Consider the following 24,672-nt stretch of genomic DNA (forward strand, 5'->3'; position numbering starts at 1 on the left):
CAAATCATGCTGGAAAACACTATAGAGGATATAATAGATGCCTAAGTAAGTTCAGTTGTCGGCTTTAGGTGTTTAAAAAATTGTGTTTGTGAGATATCTTAAATGAATTGGTATTTGGTTAATATATTCTGTACATTGTTGTCTAAATGTATGTTGAAGTTTAGGCGAGAGGAGTTACGTGCATTCTATTGTTAATACATGGTTATGGCATATTCATTTAGGTTGTGGAGGATGAAAATTATCCCTGGTTGGTATGTTCTGCCTTCATGGAGAAGCTAAACGGAATTCTCTAATCACATCCAAGAGGGGAAGCTATCTTTCTAGGAGTTATGTAATAACCAATCGAGAAGAGGTCAGTTGTATCTAATAATATGAACAATATTAATAAGGAGGACAAATTTGGCTAAAAAATAATATTTCCTGTCATGTTCCTCGATTAAAATGTAAATATATCATTTTACCGTGTCTGCTATTTATAGCAGTCATTTGAATTTTATCGAAAATACCACTTTTTCAGGATAGAGTAATGTAAACATTGAAATTCGAATTTGATTTTATGTACAATTTATCTAGAAAGATGGTGTTGATTTTTTCAAAAGTGTTGAAAATTCAGTTTCATTGACTTTGGAACTTGAATGACAAAAAAACACTTGCACATTGAGCAAAAAATTGGCTTTTTGGGTGAAAAATAGTCAGCCCTTCTTAGTCTTTGAAGCAGTTTGCATCATTTATTTATTTAGTTCCATAATAGTATCAAGCCGATGACTTTGGACAAATAAAAAACATTGTGCCTTCCTGTATAGTGCACCAATGTCATCCCAACTCTTTAGACTTTTCATATCCTCACACCGTATCTTGTCAAAGGTTCCCTTTTCTAAAAGTGAATTCCTCTGTTTATTATTTAACTAATTACATATTCGGCTGTTGTATTTCTTTGGCAAGATTAATAAAATTGATATTTGAATAAATGAATAATGGCATTTTAATGCTTTGTAATGCATTCCTGGTGAAACTGAGAAGGAGTATTCTGACAGCTTGATTGGCAGTGATGCTATTGACAAGAGGGCTGTGGCATCCCAGATGACATGATCATTGTCAAAGAGGAGGTTGACATTGCCATTAGCTGATCTACTTCTCCAGTAGGGGATAATCATTCATCAATTTTTGCATCTATGCATGAGGATAGAAGTCATGGGTCAGACATGGTAACATTGCAACTGATCATACATATTCCAGTATTAAAATAATGTGCATTCTTGGGGAAAATAAATTTATAATTTAAATTACTTCATTCAATTCTTCGCCTACAAATTCATTCAATTCTTCACCTCCACTCCCTTCCTAGTTCTCTTCCCCTGAAAGTATGATAGGAGCAGCAAGCCATTGACATTGGACAAATGACAATCAGTCTGCATTACTGTATAGTGCACCAATTCCTTCCTTAATTTTTAGACTTTCCATAGCATCAGACAGCATTTTTACAATTCTTTTTACACTAGTTGTGTATACTTATTATTTAATGCTTAATTCTACTTAAATCTCAGTATTTATTATCTAACTTATACGTATCTGAGTCACCTGGCATTGTTCATGCATACCTGTCTTTTAGTGTCATAATAAAGAGAAACTAATGGCTAATCTTCATCTTTAACCTGCAGAACTAAATTCCTTTCTTCATGCAGTCAGTTCATTTCTTGTGAATAAACTCTCGTCTCCGAACTAAACACCATCTCTTCTTTGCCATTTATCTTATTACAATTTTAAATCACTATCATATGTTAGAAATGCTGCCCTATTTTCCCGAATGTACTCATGATTTATTGTCCTATAAAGGTGGAAAATCCTATCAATTTTTTTCTCATTATAATTGCATGGTAAGTAGACCAGAATGATGATCAAGGGTGTCGATTCCATATGCACTTATACCAATAATAATTTATCAGTTGATAGGTCTAAAATAACTTCACTTTTATCACCATTTTCATTTATTATTTTGTCCATCCTTAATATAATATCATGAATATAATATCATGAATATCAGAGTTACAGGGCGCGTTAATTTGTAATGCCAGGGTCCATCCAAGACAAAGCCACACAGGTTTTGAAATAAATGATTAGAAGTTTAATGACATGTTATTTAGATGGAATATTTATTCACCTTATGCATGTGATTCAAAGGAAGAAAAAGTAGCAAAAATTCACCAAGAAAAAAGGATTATTTACTGGGAAGCCTTGGTTTGAGGAAGGTAGAGGAAGGGGTGTGCGAAGATGATGGGATATACCTTGGGGAGGAAAATCATCCCCTCCATCTCTCTCTCCCCCTTGTCCTCTAAACACAATTTTGAAACTTCTTTGAATGGATGGTATGTCATTTTTTCTTCTCTTTGATATCACCCCTATTGTTTTAAGAATCCAACTTACCTGCAAAGGGTAGGACATACTTCTGCCTGTCTCTTTCACACCTCTGACTCTGAAGGCATTAGTTCAAGCTCCTCAGATCAGCTAAGCTCCATTATGGAGAAGTTCATATGGGCCAAGTGCCTTCCCATATGGAATGATTTTGAATACATGTTACATTATTATATGTTATCATTTTGAAGTGTGTTTTTTAACATAGTTAGACCTTAAATAACATATACGTGTGTATATATGTATGTGTGTGTATACATATATATGTGTATGCATATATGTATGTATATATATATATATGTATATATATATATATATATATATATATATATATATATATATATATATATATATATATATATATATATATATATATATATATATAATGTAAGCATCTCATTTATGTGAATATTAATGTTGGTAAAGAAGGAACTAAATAAGTGTAGATTGAATAATTATCTCTTTTTTAAAAGAAATTTATATAACATAACAATTGTTGATTATGAAGCTTTAACATTATCATTCTTAAAAATATATTTCACATATATATATTGCCTGTCAACAGAATGTATAGAGGAATGATTTTGTATACATATTACATTATTATATGTTATATGTATGTTATTATTTTGAAGTGTGTCTTCATGTGTGACCTTAAATAACTACTCTTAATAAACCTTTTGGAACATATAATGCAATTGAATGGCTTTTCACTGGTGTATCAACTTGTGAGACTTAATCTGACTGTTGAAAGTGAATTCTGTATCACATATGTGACGCATATCTGGCTTTTCACCAGTATGTGTCAACATGTGAGTCTTTAAATTACACTTCTGGGTAAAAGTTTTTGGACATATCCTGCACTTGTGTGGCCTTTCACCAGTGTGTATTAACATGTGAGTCTTTAGACTACTACTCTGGGTAAAAGTTTTTTGACATATCCTGCACTTGTAAGGCTTTTCGCCAGTGTGTGTCAAGATGTGTGACTTTAGATTGCTCTTGACAGCAAATGCTTTTAGACACAACTGACACTTGTGTGGCTTGTCACCAGTGTGTGTCAACATGTGAGTCTTTAGAGTAGAATTCTTGGTAAAGGAATTGTGACATATCCTGCACTTGTAAGGCTTGTCACCAGTGTGTGTCAACATGTGAGTCTTTAAACTAGAATTTATGGTAAATGTTTTCTGACATATCCTACACTTGTATGGCCTATCACTAGTGTGTGTCAACATGTGCCTCTTTAAAGTACCAATACAAGTAAATACTTTAGAACAGATCTCACATGTGTGCCCTTCCTTCAGTATGTGTCAACACGTGCATCTGTAAATGTATCTTTCCAGCAAAACCTTTAAAACACAATGCACATTGGAAATGTTTTTTCCGAGTATGTGTCAACATGTGAATTTTGAGTTTACTTAAATATAGAAAGTTTTTGGAGCAGAATTCACATTGGTGCTTCTTCTTAAGAGCATGCACCAATTTGATATGACTTGCAAGGTCAATTTTTCTCTTAAATACCTCCAAACAAACATCACATCTGAATTGCATCATTTTCTTAAGGTGCTTATGCATTACATGATCTTTGAGAAGGCCCTTATGTTCAAATACCTTGTAGCAAATTTCACAAATATATCTTTGAGAGGCTGAGGCATCTTCCCCTACATTAACTTGTTTTCGGTGTTCATCTGAAAGATTTGAAGATAAGGTAAAGTATATACTCATTAAAAAATAAATACTTCTGATGAAAAAATTGTTTTCACCAGTTTGAATACACTAATTAATGCAAAATTATAATTATAGATATGCATGTTCACATTCAATCATATATGTGTACATGAATTTGCATACAATCGAATGTCTAGTCTTTTCCTGTAGAAATTCATCACTCTATGTATGCATTTTAGCAACATCAGCTGTGCTTAAATCCCAGGAACAAAGCATGTAATCAAATAATGCTGACCTGAATTGGGCTTTCTAGCAATTTTGGTTTTACCTTCCTCATTGTCAAGTGCTTTCCTTTCAAGGCTCTTTTGAGCCAGAGAAACCCAAAGAAGTTACAGGGAGCTAAACTCAGCCTTTCACGCTATGTTTAGATCTTACTTGGGGAAAAACATAACATATTGAAAGTGAAAATGGTTGTTTTGGGTTATTTCATTTATAATTCCTAACTGATTATATTTAAAATCAGAATAATCAAGCAAACAAAGAAATGGCTTGAAAACACAGCAAGATTATTAAAAGATCTAGTCTGAGTAGCTTAATAAATAATATTAAATATGTTCGTAAATAATTGCAAATAAGAGATGACAATATTATCATCTTTTTGCAATTTATCATACTGTTTTAAATGGCCTTTAAGTTATTTTAAATAAAATTCTATAAAGTTAACTCAGTCTTTCCAAAATGCATTAATGGTACTGCAAGGGTTAATCAACAATAGTTGTATTACACCAGAAAGTAGCAAAAGTGAAGTGACAGCAGAGTCCTTAGCTTTCCTTACCTTGTTCATGCAACACCTCCCCTTCCAGTCTTACTTCCATCTGAGGAATTTCAGTATCACAATCTTCCTTAATGTTTACTTCCTCCTCAGAGAGCATACTTATTTCTGCATCTTCCAAATTATCCTGCAAGATCAAAGAAAAAAAATTACAGATTTTCAGGATATCCATGAAAAATGTTTGAAAAACATGTTTTTTCTAAAATTAAGATGAAAAAAATGTTAACTCACATACATTAAATTGTTAAAACAAATAATATTTTAGCTGATAGATCTTGAAAAAATTTTTTCATCAAATAATTTACTTGCATTGGTTAGGATGATAGGATTAATGTATGCAGAGATAATCAGAGACTTGCTGTAAAGTTGTCACCCAGTTCTGTTGAGAAACACAAGACAAATAACTACATATGACTCTACAGGGTGAAAAACTCTTAATACCCCTTGTTTTAAAAAAATTGATAAACAGAAATGCCCCTTGAGACTTAATTATTCTAAGGCCTCTGTTTAATGGAACAGATAATAAGAATCCATCAAACAAGGCTGTACACTTTGTAAACATGTAATAACTTCATATGCATTGTAATATTGTTTAGGTAATTACCAGTTAAGATGGATTATGGATGGACATAAATACCAAATAAATATTTTGGGACTGCTAACAAAACAAAATCCAGTGACATACTTTACATTAAGCCCCCCTTCATCTCTGAGTACTTTTACCTCTACTTGGTAAATGATTAGCCTTCTGTTTATCCTATCCATTCCTATTTTCTGCATTTTACTCTAGTTCATCCCAATTTAACCTAACAAACGAGCTTTTGAAATCAAGTAGTAGTATTCAGGGAAAGCAACCAACAGCCAAGGTTATTTGCACCATAGGGGATGGATGGGAAAGGTTGAAGGGTGGAGAGAAACCCAGCATTGGCATTAGCCAACTCATTATGAAAGGTGCCAAGGGGTATGCAGCTTAACGTCCCATCTGACGGATGCATACTCACTCAATTGCCCTCCACAAATCTCCTCAAGCTGGGATTGAGATACCTCTAAAAATATTCTACACTGCCAGGATTTGAACGCGGGCCCTCTGGGTAGGAAGCCAGTACATTAGTCCCCAAACCATCTCGATCCTCTTTTGAAATCAACAAAACAGATAAGTACATACTGATTTTAATATAAATTCTTCTCAATTAATGTTCGCATTAGTGTTACTAAACTAGACTAAAAATCCTCTACATATTTTTTCCTTGACTATCCTTTTATCGACAAATCCAAAGAACCACTTTAGATGTGCAGTATTTCAAATTTATTGTTCCGTAGTCCTGATGACCTTTACCTTGTTTGGAAAGGAATTAAAACTTAAAACTCCAAAATTTCCCAAAACCTTTTAGTAATTCTGCAAACATATTGTCTACCCCTACTGCCTTATTTAACTTAATCTGCTTTATAACCCTTCTATGTCCTCATTGAGTATGGCTAGACCTAGGCTATCTTCTTCATAGTCATCTTACCTTTCTATGTATAAACTTTTTTTAAACAGTTTTACACAATATTCCTTTCAATTCTCTTAGATATTTTCTATGTCAGCTATAATCTTAGTCAACTCATCTCTAATTGCTAGCATACATCTTTCCTTCTTACTATCTGGTAGCGATTTAAACCTTGCTGAATAATACCCTAATTTTGTCCAGAATTATATATATCATATCCTTGTATAATCCTGAGAACCCTCATTCTATATGCTACCAAAAATTACCAGGAATTAATAGGCCACCACCTTCAACCCATAGCCAATTCAAACCCTTCTTTGATGCAAAATTTGTACAACTTTCTGGAACATTGACACTCAATCCGAATTCCTTAGAGCATGACAATTCTCAAAGCCACAGTATACATTGCATTCCCTAAAGAATGAAAGCTTAGAAGCCATGAACTTTAAGCCTACAAACCACAACAAACCTCATCCATTTATTTCCTCTTCCAACTGACCCAACCAGTCTTCATCCAAAATTCTTTCAAATTTAAGGACAAATTATGTCTGCAAAACAAGGGAGATTCGAAAAGTAGGGTCCCTTATTTTTTTCATGAAAAATGAAATTTATTCTCAATGTTGCAAACATCTTTGGAAAGGTTGAGCATTTAGCTATTTTTCTACATTGTCGTCTTGATAATCAATCACTTTTTGCATCCTTTTGGGCAGCTCTTAATACCAGAATCATACCTTTCTCCTGCTGCATCAGGAAGCCAACTGCTGACCGCTTCCCCAATATAAATTCATTGCCATTTAGTGAAAGAGTATGTTGAGAGTTGTAAAGACATCAAAAACATGCTAAAAAGTGCAGGTTGTTGTTAGATGCTAGGAAAATTTCCTAGATTAGAAGCCATCAGGGTGGCTGAAGTTGCCAGAATCAACGGTGGCCTTAACTGACAAGTTTGCCAACAATAGCCTGGAAATTATTCTTTATGCGATTGAAAAGGCCTTAATGAATACTTAATGAAAACTTTTCTGTGCAGAATATTGTGTCAAAGGTTCTTGGTTGCATCAACTTGTCTCATCAAAGGAGTGTGTTTACATCATGACAATACATGTGAACATGGCTTCACATCAAATGACCAGCCTACTTCAACTGGTCATTTGATGTGAAGATAGATGAATGAAGGTTTCATGAATGAATTTGGCAGGAATATCATCAAATAACCTCTTTAAAGCCTGGACATTGCCCCCAGTGATAACCTCTTGTTTTCTGTTTTCCAAACATGCCTTTGAGGACAGAAGTTCAAGGTAGACGAGGAAGTGCAAGAAGCAGATGTCAGTTAACTTAATGTTGCGGAATGAGAAAGGTATGACTCAAGTATTTAAAAGTGACTTACATAGATGAAAAATATGAGTGATTGTCAAGGTAACTCTAAATGCTTAGGCTTTCCTATGACATACAGAAATTTGAGAATAAATATGATATTCATTATAAAAAAATATAATATCTTACCTTCAAAATTTCCCTTGTAAAATGTGGTACAATAGACCCTTACAATAGAATTTTAAGCCTTCAGTCTGAATGAAACAGACCAACAATCACCAGTAAATTTATTTCAACTGGGGCCACCTATCACAAACAAAATTCTTCATCCCTTTCTCATTCAGTCTGTGGCTTCTGTTCCTACAAGAACACTACCCTCCAATAAAAATAATGGGACCAGCTACTTGATTGTCTCAGAAAAAATGGGTACCCTGAAAAACTGCTGAATAATTAAATTCTCAAACCTTAACCTAATAAACTCCTCTCCTTCATCCAAACTGCCTGAAAAGTCCCAACCTGATAAACAGTTCTTTATCCAAAAACCATAAAATTAAATAACCTATGAACTTTTCTCAATTACTCATAAGATTCAGTGCACTAAAGTTTTATTGCTACATTGTCCCTCTATTTTAAATGCCCATAAAACTGGTGGGACATTTGCATCTTCAAGTCCACCTGCAAGTAGCCCCATCACTTCTAAGCACAGTCAGCAAATGCAACTGCACGTACTGCATTTTTTCAGACCCTTTAACTTGCATCCTATCAAATTGCAACCCAACACCACCTGCAGCACAAAAAACATTATATTTGAATCTACAGTAACTTCTGTCTAGCCTATTACATCAGTCAATGAAACATAACCCTTTCCCTTTTCATCATATCCAATACTATTGGTTATGATTGGTTACAATGACCTTCCCAAATCCACCAACCAGGGCCCCTTTGAATAGTAGAATATCTACTTAGATGTTTTTCCATCCCATATTAATTGTATCAGAACATTGCATCCAGCCCTATTAGCTGCAGAATAACAGAACACCTAAACAGCATCTCTACAAATCTGATTCACCCTTATAGTCTTTACATGGCACAAACTGTATTTCCTACTTAAAAATTGACTAATCACTAGATTAATCTGTTTGAATACACCCCACCTTATTTGAATCACCTCCATGATCCTGACATCTCATTAAAGTCCTTACTTTGCAAAAGCTATGTATTTCCTGTTGTTGGAATTAAATCCTGCTTAAAAGGACACCATTAGAGGGATCTTTAAGTTTTATCAAAGAATTGTTCATTCAAATTCCTAATGACCTCCCCAAATCCACCTACCAGGGCACCTTCGAACCGTAGAACATCTGCTTAGAAGTTTTTTTCACCCCAAATAGAATTAAATCTATTTCAAGGCATTTTATCATGTATTACAAAAATTTAATTTTAAAAATTTAATTTTTAAAATTAATCCCAAGAATTTTTTCACAAACCTTGTACCTGACATGCTACACAATAGTCATTACCTATCCTAACAGTTTACTTTGCTTCATAATCCTGGGCTCATCTCATCTCATCCTAAGAAATAAATCTCTACATTCAGCTAATTGAATACATGATTCATATCATAAGTGGCATTTTCATGCTTTTGCCATTTTATTTTAAAGGAGTTACATATATGGACCATCGCAAAAATGCTATAAGGCTAAAAATATGTCTTGCTCATAAAGACCTATACCATTAACTTGGATAAATACCGTTACATTTATGGCATGATCAATAAACATCTGTTCTTCTCAAGGTAGTCATGATTTGAAAAATTAAGCTTTAGTCAATATGGCATAAATGCTTCAATTTACTCCACCTCAAGTAAAGTCCCTTCCTGAATATGAACATTGTGGTCCACTTCCTCCTTGCTCGCTGGAATTACAATAATCTCTGGTTCTTCAACATCCATCTTTTCCCTTTTCACTGTGATCTGTACATAATTGTTAAAAAGGTTGAAAAATATCAAAAAAATTAGACTAGCAGTGTAAAAATTGAAATTGAGTGCATGATCAACAATTTCTATTAAATGATAATGATTGCGATGCATGCAATTTTAAATTAAACAGCAAGGCTTTCATGCTAATACATTATGATTATGACATAACAGATTTCCAATTAAACATGTGGGCAGACACATACATACACATAGCTAGAAGAGCTAGATATCACAGCAAAAACAAATTAATAAGATAAATAATTGTAAAATCCAAAAACAGATTACCTGTTTGCCAATTTTAATATATAGGGAGTAGAATTATTTTAAGATGTGGATGAATAAAAATGAATTATATAATGTTATAATTGGACATACATGAAGAGAAACTTAAAATCTAAGACATTCCACAATGACTAAATGCAAATTCTTCTTTAATCAGGAATATTCAAAATTGTATGTTTTGACCATATGACCCTATAACTTATACGTTTTAAAAATTGAATGCTAGTCATTTTCTAGGCAAATTGTTTCCAAGGTTAAATAAAAAACTAACATTGAGTATATGTTTACATAAATGAAATATTTCTGTATACAAGTACATCTGTTAAAAACTAATACATTAATGAATCTGACAGAGTGGTAAACATACCAAAAACATAGGAATAACTTTGGCAATGCATTGTAAAAAACTGTATCGAAAATTAATTATTTTTAAAAAGTATACAAAATGAATGTTAAGATATGATGATGAAAACCACGAAAATTGTAATCAGAATTAAGCGCGTAATGGAAAATCAGACAAAGTAATCTTACCCATGCTCTTATAATAAAGTATAAGTGTAAGTATACAATTTTTTACCGTTCTGCATATCTAATGCATACAATATACGCAATTTTTTAGTCAATGCCCGTATTTGTCATTTTGTCATTAGACATTTAGGCATTTGTCTTTAGAGCGGAAATTCATTTAATAGAAACACGTTTATTAATGAATATACCTTACTTTCCCTAATGAATATTGTTATAACGAACATTGATCAGATTATTATACAATAAAAACATACGTTGAACAAAACTCACCTTGGAAGAACTAATATTTCTCTCTTCGTGTTTTTTTTCCGCTTGCCTCTCCAACATAAGACTGTTTTCATAGCATTGCTGCTTAAACATATAGAAATCGGTCAGTATTTTAAAGCACTGATAGCAAATAAACCACGGGTGGCTTCCATCCCTCACTACCTACGAAAACAAGATTATCAAGCTTTTAAACCCCACACATCTTCTCTCCAAAGGACTCTAATTATTAACATAGTAATGCAAAGGCATTTTTTGACATAAAACCGGGAACAACCAAAAACTTTGCGGTAAAATTGCGATAAAAGCGTCATGGTGAAAACGTAAACATGCCATTGATTGGCTTACTTTCAATTCCAATAACTCTTCTATTGCTTCCCGCACCAACTGCTCAGCATCGTCGTTTTCACTAAAAATATTTGTCAACCGACCACCACTGCCAAGACATAATCTACACTTTAAACTTTCTTGTCGAGCCATCTTCGTAGCACTTAAGACTATCAATAATAAAAACTCGTTAGCAATAGATTCCAAAATGGCCGACTATATATCGATGGGTCGTTCGTTCTGAATCGATAACTAAGCGCGAGGCGGAGAGTCGATCTGGTTATATTTTGGCTCCAAGTGATCACCAAATTCAAAATTAATTTCCGCATCTTAAAATTATTTAAACTCTTAGTTAATTCAGTACTTTACTTTCTTATATTCATCAACCGACCGCGAATTTTTAATTGTAATCTGCAGAGTTTAATTTCGGCTTTATCGCCCATCTTTATCGTTTGCAAGTTCTACCAATGATTTACGGAAGAACCTAATGCTAATTATACGACAACAACGTTCACAATTTACTTGAATTAGCCTAAAAAAATACTAAAACAACTCTAACAAACAACATAACAACATAACTTCCCAACATGGAACTTGCGTTTTGTTCTCAATCTGTCTATTTTATTTACGTTGCATCTTGTAAATCAATGGATTAATACGGGAAGAGTTGATTCGAATCTGGGTCAGAACATAGGAGCATATTTTGAGAATTATTAGACGTAACACGTAACAATGAGAGTGAAAATTGCATAAGCTTATTTTAAGATCTTAATTATCCGACTAACCATAACAAACAACGTTTTCTATTAACTTGACAACAATTCACATCGTTAGAATAAGATTAAGTTGGTCAAAGTCCCGTTCCAAAGGGGCGATGAATTATTTGGATGTTTATTCATGAAGCAACTGAATGAGAAATCGGGTACATGGAACTTGTAATATTTTGATTACACTCTATGTCTATTGCGCACAATAACTTTCGCTTGTATGGATGGTTATTCTTACATCAATAATCGCATGCAAAACCTATATGAATCTTTTGATCCGGATCTTCAAAATGATTCATCGGAACATATTAGAACTTTTTGGTTTTTTCGAATTGTATATGATATCAAAGAATGCCCGTCATCCCTCATTAACTAATGAAATTATATAAAACGGAATTATTTTTCCTCCCCTTAATGACTAGATTTCATGGAGATACCCCGACTTATTTGTAATCGGATTAAAATTCTTCACCTCCATATGAATTGAAACCATTGTAATTCAAGTGAACTTCTCAAATGAGTGTGACAGATGAAGAACGGAATGCAAGTGTCCAGCTGTTGAGTTGTTTACCTTGAGGTTTCGCCTGTTTTCATAAATTTTAGTTCTATTTCAAGTAAACTGTGACATATTGCCGAAATATTTTTGGTAAGATTGTCCAGTAAATCATTCAGAGTAGTCTAAAACTTTCATAATATTTGATAAAGCCGAATTTGAAGTGTGCAGATTGTGTTTAAACAGTCGTGGACTATAAATCAAAATTTTCGGCGAGAATAGTGAATTACAAATCATGCTGGAAAAGACTATAAAATATTTATAGATTTCAAAGTAAGTTAAGTTGTCTCGGTTCAGTGCTTAGATTATTATGTGTGTAAAAATCTTATGTGAAGTAGAAGGTCGTTTGTATGTCCCGTACACTGTTGTATAAAAGAATGGTGAAATTAAGGCCAGAGGATTTAGTGCGTTCTTTGGTGGATATCTGTTTATGAAATTTTATTGATTTCCAATCTGTGATATATTCCTTAGATACTATTCCCACCCACCTTCGTATAAACAAAGGTAGGTGTTCGTTATTATGGCAGTTCGATTAGATTTTTCCATTAGATCAAGATAATAATAGTATAATGGCTCTACGTAATAATCTTAAGATATTCTACCTCCCAGATTTTCCTATGCCCATTACTATTTTATAACTATTACAGCAGTTCATCAAGTGAGACTGATTTCATGAATATGACAAATATTCGCCTACGAACGCACGTATATTACATAAATATGTATGATCATAACCGAATATATTTAAATAAATTTACCTCAGGTTAATGAAATGAATAATATTAGCATGAAGTCATTAATCTATGTTGGAATATAGGTCAACATTTATCGAATTTCAGAAACGGGGACGTCAACTATCGAATAATTAATTTGACGTGCACTCAGAAAGAAACCGAATGAAAAAACGGCACAGTAGAATTTATAATATATTTGCATTACCCTAGGAATACGACGGCTAATAGATGCCTGTATTATTGGTTAATCCATGAATGTTTTCTTCGTAAACAATGCTTATTGTTAATCATTTGACACGGATCTTTGAAATGAAACAACGGAACAGCAATGATTTCTTTCATTTATTTTTATGTGTATTCAAATGATTTCATTTTACTACAAAAGCCCATAAATATCTAAAGAAAGGCGGATTCCGATTATACATGACTCAGCCTTGAATTAAATCTAAGTAATCGAGAGGAAGGTTTAAATATGTGTGATCTGGAATAAGATCCTCTCTTTCACACCAACCCATTCCTTTTCCATTCAAAATAAATAAGGAATTAAATGCAATTGACCAGCAGACGAGTTACGTATTTTGTGTGTTATTGCTATATTTAAAACTTTAAATGCTCTGTGAAGTAATGTGTGAAAAATTGCTGTTAACTTCTATAGTTGGTTTTTAGTTCAACTCTTCTGTAGACTTGAAAACGATCAGACTCTCCGATATAGCGGTACTTTAAGTCTGCAGGTCTGCAAGAAAGGCGGATTCCGATTATCCATGACTCAGCCTTGAATTAAATCTAAGTAATCGAGAGGAAGGTTTAAATATGTGTGATCTGGAATAAGATCCTCTCTTTCACACCAACCCATTCCTTTTCCATTCAAAATAAATAAGGAATTAAATGCAATTGACCAGCAGACGAGTTACGTATTTTGTGTGTTATTGCTATATTTAAAACTTTAAATGCTCTGTGAAGTAATGTGTGAAAAATTGCTGTTAACTTCTATAGTTGGTTTTTAGTTCAACTCTTCTGTAGACTTGAAAACGATCAGACTCTCCGATATAGCGGTACTTTAAGTCTGCAGGTTGTGTTGTAGTTGACGTTTTCATCGATGTTTTGGCGAGAAGACTAATTTACAATTCATGCTTGAAAAGAAAAAAGAGGATTTAGTAGATTATAAAGTAAGTTCAGAAGTCTATTTCGCTAGCTCTTTTAATTGTGTGTTTGCGAAATTTCCTAGATCTTTCGAATGAATGAACGGAACATTTACGAAGTAATTAATTTTTTTGTTTTACACTTCATATCAAAGAATGCCTGTCATACTTCATCGCCTAATAAACATGTATAAAAGGGTTGTTTTTTTCATTTACCTAATTACTAGATTACATTGAAATAGCCCCAAATATTTGGGATCGGACTAAGATCATTTATTTCAATCCATAACCATCTGCATTCTAATGTCTTCCATAAGTCTTCTCCCAAGGCATTGTTTGTCCCAGAAGGAATTGAATGTTTAATGTTGGCCATATGCTCATGAATAGATACTCACTTAATATCTATTTACAATTACATTTGCCTTCCAAAGTTGCATTAATTCGTTCCCCAGATAGAAGTTGAACAGAAGTTAAGATTGAGTTAATTAATAACTGATATTAACACCTGGGTATTTGAAAAATCAATTAGTCATTATATGTTTGAATTGATGGCATAAGGATGAGAGAGATATTAAAATGGAGATATTGTAGTATTTATGAAAGGAACTGGGGCTTTTTTAGGATCGGAAGTATCCCAATTGGAAGAATTTTAGAGTGAGTATTGAGGTAATAATTGATTCTAATATTAAGGGTTGTGGTAAGTTGTACAATTTAGAAGGCAAGGAATTATTGGCACTTCAGACAGTGTACCTCATCATATAACAAGCCTTTAATAATTTTAGTGACTGGATCATTCAGCTTTGATTTTATGTCGATCAGAAACATAATCTTTGGAATGTGGGTTTTGGGAAGGTAAAGTGGACAGAAAGGAAAACAAATGAGTAATTCGTACTGGTAGATTTAGATGAAACTGCTGCCAAACACCTTAAGGAGGAAGAAATGATGACGTCAGAGTTTTGGTCTATCTGATGGTTTCAGCCAAAAGCACCTATAAAATGGCATGGTTTGCAGACTAAACAAATACAAAGAAACTGCCTTTATACCAAAATTAACACTCAAAAAATTGAATAAAATATTAGACAAAGATATTGAAATGGCATTTATAAATTCCTAAATGAAACAATTTATTTGCATTTTGATTTTACATATACTTGGTACATCTCAACTGATGGTTCATATGAACTAAAAAGGAGACACTGAGGGCAGTGAAAAGGCTGTTCCTGATGAAAAAGTGTACCTACAACAGTGGTGAGACCATCTTATCTTGTTCCAGCAACTAATTCTTTTCCCAGGCACCCTTCCTCCCAAGGAATCTTAATTACACACTCATCCTTAATTTCCAATTCTTAATTTAAAGACAAACGGAATTCTCCATTATTTGAATGATCTTGCAAGATCAAAGAAAAGCATTACAGCTACATTGATGGTTTCATGATTCGATAATTATATTGACTGAGAGAATTGTTTATATTCTTCTAACCATTAATGCAAACAGGTATATAAACTGCCATCACAATAACTCAAGTGAGATGATTCAATAACAAAATAGAAAGTGCAAATACATTTTAAGAGGGAAGATAATAAAAATTCAAATTGCAAAGTTCAACTGTGAACAATACCAATTTCAAAGCACAGAGTGCGAAGTATGCAAACAACATGAATATGAACACTCACCAAATTCTCTGCTTTATCATCGCTGGACCTGTCACCTTGCATTGATTTGATTGGCAATTCTTCATCCTTTTCTGGAGCAACAGAGCAACCACTAGAAGTGTGAACCTTCTCTTTGACAAGGATCACATCATCATGGACATTCACAGCCTTACTCTCTTCAGCATCACTGGCATTGTCACCAATGTTTTTTCAATCTCACCAGAAAACTAAGTCAACATAATATTTGCAGACAGCATGCAATTTATGTAAAATTTCAATAAAGATATGACTTCATTGCAAATAATTTCTGGTGTTTTAGCATTGAGTAGTACTTCCTTTGCTAGGAGCACTGCTTCTTCTCTTGGGACACTTGTGAATAAGTTTACAACATCAAATGACACTAATATGGAATTCGTTGGTGGAGTTATATGTGTTAAGGAGTTTGTCAGTTCTATGGAGCTCTTTATGCTATATTTTCCATGAAATTGGGAATGTTCTACAAATTTGCACTTCAAAACCCTAGAATTATTTCTTGTTTAATGGAAACCTATATCAACCATTGGAAGGTCTAGCTATGGGCTCCCCCCTATCGCCTCTACTGGCTGAAATATTTCTGAATAACCTAGAAATGGAACTTTTCAAAAGTGAAAATCCTCTCCTCAAAAATGTGCACTACTGGTTCCGTTACGTAGATGATGTATTATGTTTGTGGACAGATACAAAGAGACAATTGGTAAATTTTTTAAAGCTCATCAATTCTTTAACCTCAAGGATTTAATTCACCAAGGACGTCCAAGAGGGTTTTAATTTGAATTTCCTGGATCTAGCTATTTCCATTAAAGAGGAAAAACACAAATTTTCTATTTTTCACAAGCCCACTTGTACAGACCAGGGCATCCATGCATCATCAAAACATGCATTTCACCCAAAAACTTGCAGCCTTTCAAAGCATGATACACAGGGCATTAGCTATCCCTTTAGATCCCTCAGCCTTCACATTGGAAATAACAAATTTCGCTTTGGAAAAAAAATGGCTTTGGCCAATAGGCACACAGAAAAATTGATTGACGACTTGAGATAACAAAAGGAAAAAACTTTTATTCAGAGAAATTTACTGTCCCCCACCTAGAGACCTTGAGTCATGGCGATGCATTAAATATGTAGGAAAACCCTCCTTTAAAATAGGCCCTGTACTCAGTGATGATGAACATAAAACCTGCCTTCTACAATAACAAAAACCTAAGGAGTTTGCTACCGGCAGTCAAACACCCCATGAAACCAACCCTCTAGAGTGGGGATTGAAATGTTGCGACTATGATGCTAAGTACATTGATCAGACAGGCAGGAGTTTAACGGTTTGAGCGGAAGAACACCGGACGGATTTTATAAAGCATACTGGGATGTCCCAATTTACACCTCATCTTACGAAGGAAGGCCTCCGAGCAGATTTCACCCCTGAACTACTGCACGGAGTGAGGAAAGGGATGCAGCTGGATATCTGGGAGCAGTTAGAATTTCTAAATATGGTTAAGAAGAAGGAAGAGATAACTAATGACCACCTCTTCCTTTTCTACTCATCCTTCCTGGACATTCCTATTCTACACCCCAAAAAATCCCCATGACACAAACCCATGCTCCCTTCCCAACCCTTACCCCTTCCCCTATTATACCTCTCCTTTCCTTAATTACACTCCCCCATCTCCCATCCCTTACCTCTACCTAACCAAGTATATAACTGAGATAAATCTATATTGTACCACTAGTCCTGAGGATGTTACAGTGTAACAAAACTAAACGACCAATAAAGTTTATTTTGTAGAAAGCAATGATAGTATTTTTCCTAAGTCAAAAGGCATCTTTTATATCCAATTTAATCAATTGGGTATTGATGGGATTTACCTCCGGCACCTGTGTGGCTGAGTGGAGGTTGAACTTTGGAGTTCAGATATACTTGATAGATGGTTACAAGTCTTAAATGATCCTCTTGCCACCTCCCACTTTCAAGATTGCTACAAAGGGAAAGGTGCACATCGTCTTTTTCATTGTCAGGATCCCACTGTTTACCAGCATCATCACATATGCATTGATCACCGGTGTCGACCACGTGGGCAGGAAGATATAGGGTGCTCCTTTCTGGTCTTAGTTTGTTGGCACCCCAACCAATGGTCTAACTGGGGGATGCAAATCTATATGGATATCTGCTTGTGCTAAGGAAGAAGAGCCTCCTTCTTCTTCTAGTCCTGGTGACAGTGGCTGCTCCCTTGGCTCCTGTTCCTTGTCTGGCTCTGAGAAACAAAGCCTTCGTCATTGTCATGCATTTCATGCATAGGGAGTCGCAGTGGCAATTGCTATACACTCATCTCTTGGTATGGGTCCATATCAAGTCCACTATCTCCCACTGTTTTGATTCACTTGTCACTAATTCCTGTTTCTCACTGTCATTTACCATTGATTCTCTTGAAGACAAGGAGTCTGTCCTCCACTCCTTGGTGTCTTGGGGCTCTGGAATTTGAGAAACTCAACAAGGACCCCAGGTTCATTAGCCATCTTGTTCAGATCGCTTGGTGCCACAGGGTGTGATGGCATGGGCATAGGCATTTGGCACAGGAATGCATGTCCCTACACCGTCCTCTGCCCTGAAAAGGCTGCCAGGATGGCTGAGTATAGGCATTCTTGGCTCCTGCTTGTCTGCTGGGCTATCTTGCTGGCTGGTATAGTTGTTGTGCTGGAGCTTGTACTATAACAGTGAGCTGCAGCTGGATTGTATTCCAAGGCAGCCCCTGCAGGGTGTTACCCATTGTTTCTTGCAATCGCGTGGCTGTTTCCCAGCCATGTGCCTGGAGGATAGCAAGTACCCAGATTCTTTTGTATACTACATGTTTTACCAGGCCCAGGAGCATCATTCAATTGGCCAAAGTGGCTACCATTACATGAAACTCGTGGAGGTCATGCCGGGCCAGCTTAGATGAATTCCTGCCATCCTTAACTTGATGGCACATGGTGAAGACCTCATTGTTGTCCTCTGGTGGGGTGATCCACGTCGCCGGGCTTGCGGAGCGTAGTGCCACAAACATCTTCTCCAGTGCCATCCTTGGTGCTGGTGGTAGCGGTGTTACTGGTCTTGCTGACTGACCAGGCTAGATTTGCGATTGCTTAATGGTCTGCATCTCTTAGGACAAGGAATCAAATTGTGTCTGCAGGGCTGGAGCCCATGCAGGTGGCTCCTTATATTGCTTCTGTTGAAATAAATTAACTTGAATTTCTTGCAGCCTCAGAATTCTTCATTATGGATGCATTATTCTCTGAGGAAATTAATCCAAAGTTAACTGAATATACAGTGACTCTAGTTCTTCAATATCAACCATTAAAAACTAGGAAGGTTAATTAAAACATGATCTTATATCCCTTGGAAATGATCCACCTGAAGAATGGCCATAAATTTAAGCAACACATTAAACATAGATTGGCCACAAGTTTATTATACGAATAAGGAGCAAAATTACTTTTACAAGGAATTAGGGATAGGAAATATCTGGGCAAGGTGAATCCTGCATTTGCTAAAAGCCATTTACCAGCAAGTGTTTAAACAAATTTTTAGCAATTTTTCAAATAATTAAAGAGGAAACTGATCCATTTTTTGCTATGAATTATCAGAATTAATGAGACATGGCTCCTAACACTACCAGCAAGAAACAAAATATCCATCAAAGCCTTCCTTGAAAGCCAGAATCTTAGTGCCAAAGATACCCAAGTAGAACCATCTAATTTGGCAAAGTGCCTTGATATGCAAACCCATCCGGAACCCGAAGTTGTAAATGTCTAGATAAGTGAACCTTCTGGGTAGTCTCCCCTATTTCCCTTTCTTCCATCAAGAGATGGTCCTCATGAATAAATTACTTCAATGCTAATTTATCCAGAAGGCTGCTTCCACAAGAGGTAACAGCAATCCAAACCTATTTTTCTGCAGAGCCTGATACTTCAAACTCCAAACATCCAAACCCACTTTCTTTAAGATGAAGTCAGCAATACAATCCCCAGAGTTGTACAGACTTTGTTGAGACGATAAAAATGAGAACACTGCTTTGTAATCATTTTTGTTTCTCTTGCCGTCCATCCTATCTAATCAATTGCACCCTGTGTAATGGATTACATTGTCAGCAGTTCTCTGTGAGTTAGAAATTGGATTTTTCTGCCTTTTATTGTAAGCACATTGCCACAGCCTCATGGAAGGGGAAAAGTCCCAATTTGAAACAGTGAGATCAGCCTTTTCATCAAAATCAAACTATGCAGAGGCTGACAAAAAAATTTGAAATTCAATGGTTTTTCTTTATTTATTTACAGTATTTTCTGCATGTTTTCTTGATTCTTTATTATTTTTAAATACTGTTGTTTAATTGAAAAATGTTTTTTAAAAAACATTAGTTTTGTGTCTAAAAATCGAAATATAATTACTAAAATAATATTTTTCAAATTTATGATACTTTAGTAATTACATTAATATTTCAGATGATGTAAATATATTACATCATTATTAACTATAATATTATATTTTAAATTAAAAAAACTGAACATGGATATCTAAACAAATAACTTCATATTTTTTTTCTAAGGTGATACATTTTCTTAAATTACCCTTCGCACTTTTTACTAGTACCCCTGAGATCCCCGCCGCACTAAGAGGATTAATTATTGTTATCATGATATACATAATAATGCTGAGATTTGTCATTTTATCAATTCTTTTTTATTTGAAGAAATTACATAAAACAGGATAATAATGTCACTTTGTTACAAAGTTTTAATGAAAGTTTTACAATCGTTTCTATAGAGTGAAATAAGCTCTAGGATCTTACATTTTTATGATCATTTTGCAGGGTGTGTCTTCATGTGTGTGATAAGGTGAGTACGCAGAATGAATTCTTTTGAACAGACATTGCACTTGTGAGGCCTTTCACCAGAGTGTGTCAGCATGTGTGAGATTAGATGACAACGCTGAATGAATGCTTTTGAACAGACATTGCACTTTTATGGCCTTTCACCAGTGTGTGTCTTCATGTGTCTCTTTAGAAGATTACCCACAGCAAAAGCTTTCAAACAAACGACACACTTGTGTGGCTTTTCACCAGTGTGTGTCAGCATATGTGCCTTTAGTTCACAGCTCTGGATAAAAGCTTTTGGGCAGATGTTGCACTTGTGTGGCCTTTCGCCAGTGTGTGTCATTATGTGTGTCTTTAAATGACTTCTCATAGCAAATGCTTTTGCACAAATGTCACACTTGTGCGGTTTTTCACCAGTGTGTGTCATAATGTGGCCTATTAAAGAAGCTTTTGTTGCAAATGGTTTAGAACAAATATGACACTTGTGTGGTGTTTCACCAGTGTGTGTAATCATGTGTGACTTCAGATGACTTCTCTGAGCGAATGCTTTTGAACAGATGTTGCACTTGTGTGGCCTTTGACCAGTATGTGTCAACATGTGATCCTTTAGAAAACATTTATAAGGAAATGCTTTTAAACACACATCACATTTGTACCTCTTTCCATCAGTATGTGTCAAGACGTGCCTCTTTAAGCTACTACTAAGAGCAAATCCTTTGCTACATATTTCACACCTGTGTGGCCTTTCTCCAGTGTGTGTTAACATATGCATCTGTAAATTTATATTTTTAGCGAAACCTTTTAAACATAATGCACATTGAAATGGCCTTTCCGCAGTATGTGTTGACATGTGCCTTTTGAGTTTACTTAAATTTAGAAAGTTTTTGGAGCAGAATTCACATTGGTGCTCCTTGTTAAGAGCATTCACCCATTTGATATGACTTTCAAGGTGTTTTTTTCTCTTAAATACCTCCAAACAAACATCACATTTGAATAGCATCACCTTGTTAAGATGCACATGAATTACATCATCTTTGAGAAGGTCCCTTTGTTCAAATACCTTGTTGCAAATTTTATTCACATTCAGTTGAGTGGCTGAAGCATTTTCTCCTGCATTATCTTGTTTTTGGTATTCATCTGAAACATTTGAAGGATAAGGTAAGGTTGATATTCATTTAAATATATATTCCTGCAATGAAAAAAATTGTTTAAACGAGTTTGGATAAACGTATTATTTTAAATAAATTATTATAGGTATGCATGTACACATCTTTTCCTGTAAAAAGTCATTTGTCAATGTATGTATGTATGTTAGCAAGTTCAGCTGTGCTGAAATCCCAGGAAGAAAGCATCTGTCATTAACTAAAGCTGACCTGAATTATGCCTGGGGATAAGGGCTTCTCTGGTTTCACACCAGGTCAGGTTGGGTAGCACCAACATTTCGACAGATAATTCCACCATTGTCTTCAGGGTGAAGTGACATTGCCGGGATTGTGCCCAGTATTTATATGTTTGGCTTGGAGTCCGCTGTTTTCTGATTGCCAGAGCCTACATCCTGTTTTTGTCCACCATATTGAAAAAGATTGGCAGGATTCTTAAGAAACATAAGGTGGAGACAACACATAAACCTCAGAGCAAGTTGAAATCCTTCTTATCCACCTTGAAGGACGACCAGAATCTAAAAAGAGCTGGGGTTTACGAAATACCCTGCGAGTGTGGGAGATCATACATTGGGGAAACGGGGAGAACAGTGGAAAAGCAACTCATTGAAAACAAGAGATGTATCCAACTCTGCTACACCAAGAAATTGGCGGTGGCAGAAAATTGCATCGAAAAGGAACATAGAATAGAATTCTCTAAGACAAAGGTCCTTTGTCCAGCCAATGGATACTGGGACCGGATTGTCAATGAAGGAGTCCACATAAGATTGAACAAGAACCAGGTAAATTGAGACAATGGATTCCAGATTAGTAATCACGAGTCGGCAGACTCAAGAGCAAACATAAATCCCGGGCACATTCCTGGCAATGCCAATTCACACTGAAGACGATGGCAAAGTTAGCTGTCGAAACGTTGGTGCTACTCTACATGACCTGGTGCAAAACCGGAGAAGCCTTCATCCACAGTATTTGCCAGGAAAGCCTCAGATCATTCTGAATTATGCTTTCTAGCACATTTTTTTTACCTTCGTCAGAGTCAATATGTTTTTCTCAGGGTAGGGGGAGTGGAGAAATGATGTCATGCTATTTTTTTTCAAAAATTGCATCACAAAGAGAAGGGTATGAGCCCAATTTGGCTGCAATAAGGTATGAAAATCTTTCTTTTCAAATGCAAATCTTCAGAAAAAATCAACCAAAAAGAAATGCAAGGAAATTCCAGAATCTTACAGAGTTGATTAATGGTTCTGTGATGATCTTCACCAATGAGTGCATTGATTTTGTCAATATTTTGATCAGTTGCTGATGTTGAAGGGTAGCCTGACTGTGATTGGTCTTTTGAATTGAATTGGTTCTCAAAAGTATAAATCACTCATAGACTCTGGGTTTCCTTAGAAGAGATTGGCATAACAAGTCTTGAGCATTACTAATGGTTGCACTGGTAATTCATCCAACAGGAAATAAAATTATACTGCAGTATTTTACTCTGAATAGTCCACCTTGTTTTCTTGCAAAATGAAAAAAAAATTGTTCCACTGAAACAGCTCTTATTGACTACTGCATCCAATTTTCTGATACCTTAGGGTCCTCGTTTGTGTATCTGCAAAATTTTACCTTTTCTGTTGTTATGTCAATTGCTTATTTCATCCATCATGCTTAATCAATAAGCACCTTATCCTTTGTAAGTATATAAAGTATGTACTAAAAGTCACTTACAATATCTTCAATATCTTCCCAATAAATGAGAGATACAAACTAGGTTATTTTGCTTGGTAATATTTTATTGATTAGATTTAAACTGATATTGCTGAGCAAAAAAAGGAATATAGCATGGCCTTGAAGTAAAATGTACGCAGGTTTTTTATTGCAAATAAACAACCAGTAAAGGAAAATAGCTAATAAAAGGGGTCATAATTGTCTCACATCACTGTTCCACATGGGTTTACTTAGTGTTACCCTGATACCAAAACCATTATTTTTTATATGAGACCTTCAAAAAAGATCAAGAAGAATATTTCCGAAGTATTTAATAGCATACAGGAAAGGAAATATATCATTTAAAGTATGATATATTTTTCTCTGTGAAAAGAATTTTTAAAATCAGGGAAATTTCATATTGTTGCATTTAATATAATGAAGAAAATAAATCAATAACAATGGATATGAAATAATTATGAAAAAATTAAGATTAGGACTAGGAAAATGTGAGTATGCAGCAGGTAACATTAAATAGTGCAATTAATTAGTTTTAATTATCGTACATATCTTAGGGTTTCCAGATGATTTGAACTATTTAATGATTGCGTTGGGAACATAAATTGTATCTTTCTTGGCTAAAATATAATGAATTACTTAGTGGCAAATTATTTTTGCAACTTATTATGATGAATTATAATTAACTCTATATGCATTTTTCAGAAGATATTTCATTAAAATTATTTTTAGATTCATGAAAAAACTAATTAATCAAATTTTCACACTAAATTTTTGCAGCACTAAAGGTATCCTGTATATGTCTTAGCCTATCTTGATAACTTATTGACAAGATCAATGGCGAGGCAGTGCTGTGTACTGACCTTCTTAAATTTAATTAATTCAAAAAATTGATTTTCCTTACTTTTGATTTGATTTCATTGAATGAATTGTATATACTTTTAATGGCTAAAATAAAAAATATCAACTTTCGGCAAAATTTAATCAAGTTACCCAAGC

The 24,672-nt window shown here is 34.7% G+C and overlaps 1 protein-coding gene and 1 long non-coding RNA gene across 2 annotated transcripts in view; both read right to left on the bottom strand.

The window, feature by feature from the left end:
• LOC139699919 (zinc finger protein 22-like) overlaps positions 1-24,672 on the bottom strand; it is a 43,901-nt gene that overhangs the window by 16,383 nt on the left and 2,846 nt on the right. The window contains 1 exon segment of the mRNA XM_071598333.1: positions 14,093-14,155. Coding sequence (XP_071454434.1) covers positions 14,093-14,155 — 63 coding nt within the window.
• Positions 4,928-10,792, bottom strand: LOC139699923 (uncharacterized). Its single transcript, XR_011703631.1, has 3 exons — positions 10,760-10,792; positions 9,560-9,673; positions 4,928-5,033 (listed from the first exon to the last, which is right to left on the bottom strand). It is a non-coding gene; the product is annotated as an uncharacterized lncRNA (long non-coding RNA).

The sequence above is a fragment of the Hetaerina americana genome, unplaced genomic scaffold, assembly GCF_022747635.1.
Source record: "Hetaerina americana unplaced genomic scaffold, ioHetAmer1.1.p SCAF_98, whole genome shotgun sequence".
In the NCBI taxonomy this organism is placed as follows: Eukaryota; Metazoa; Arthropoda; class Insecta; order Odonata; family Calopterygidae; genus Hetaerina; species Hetaerina americana.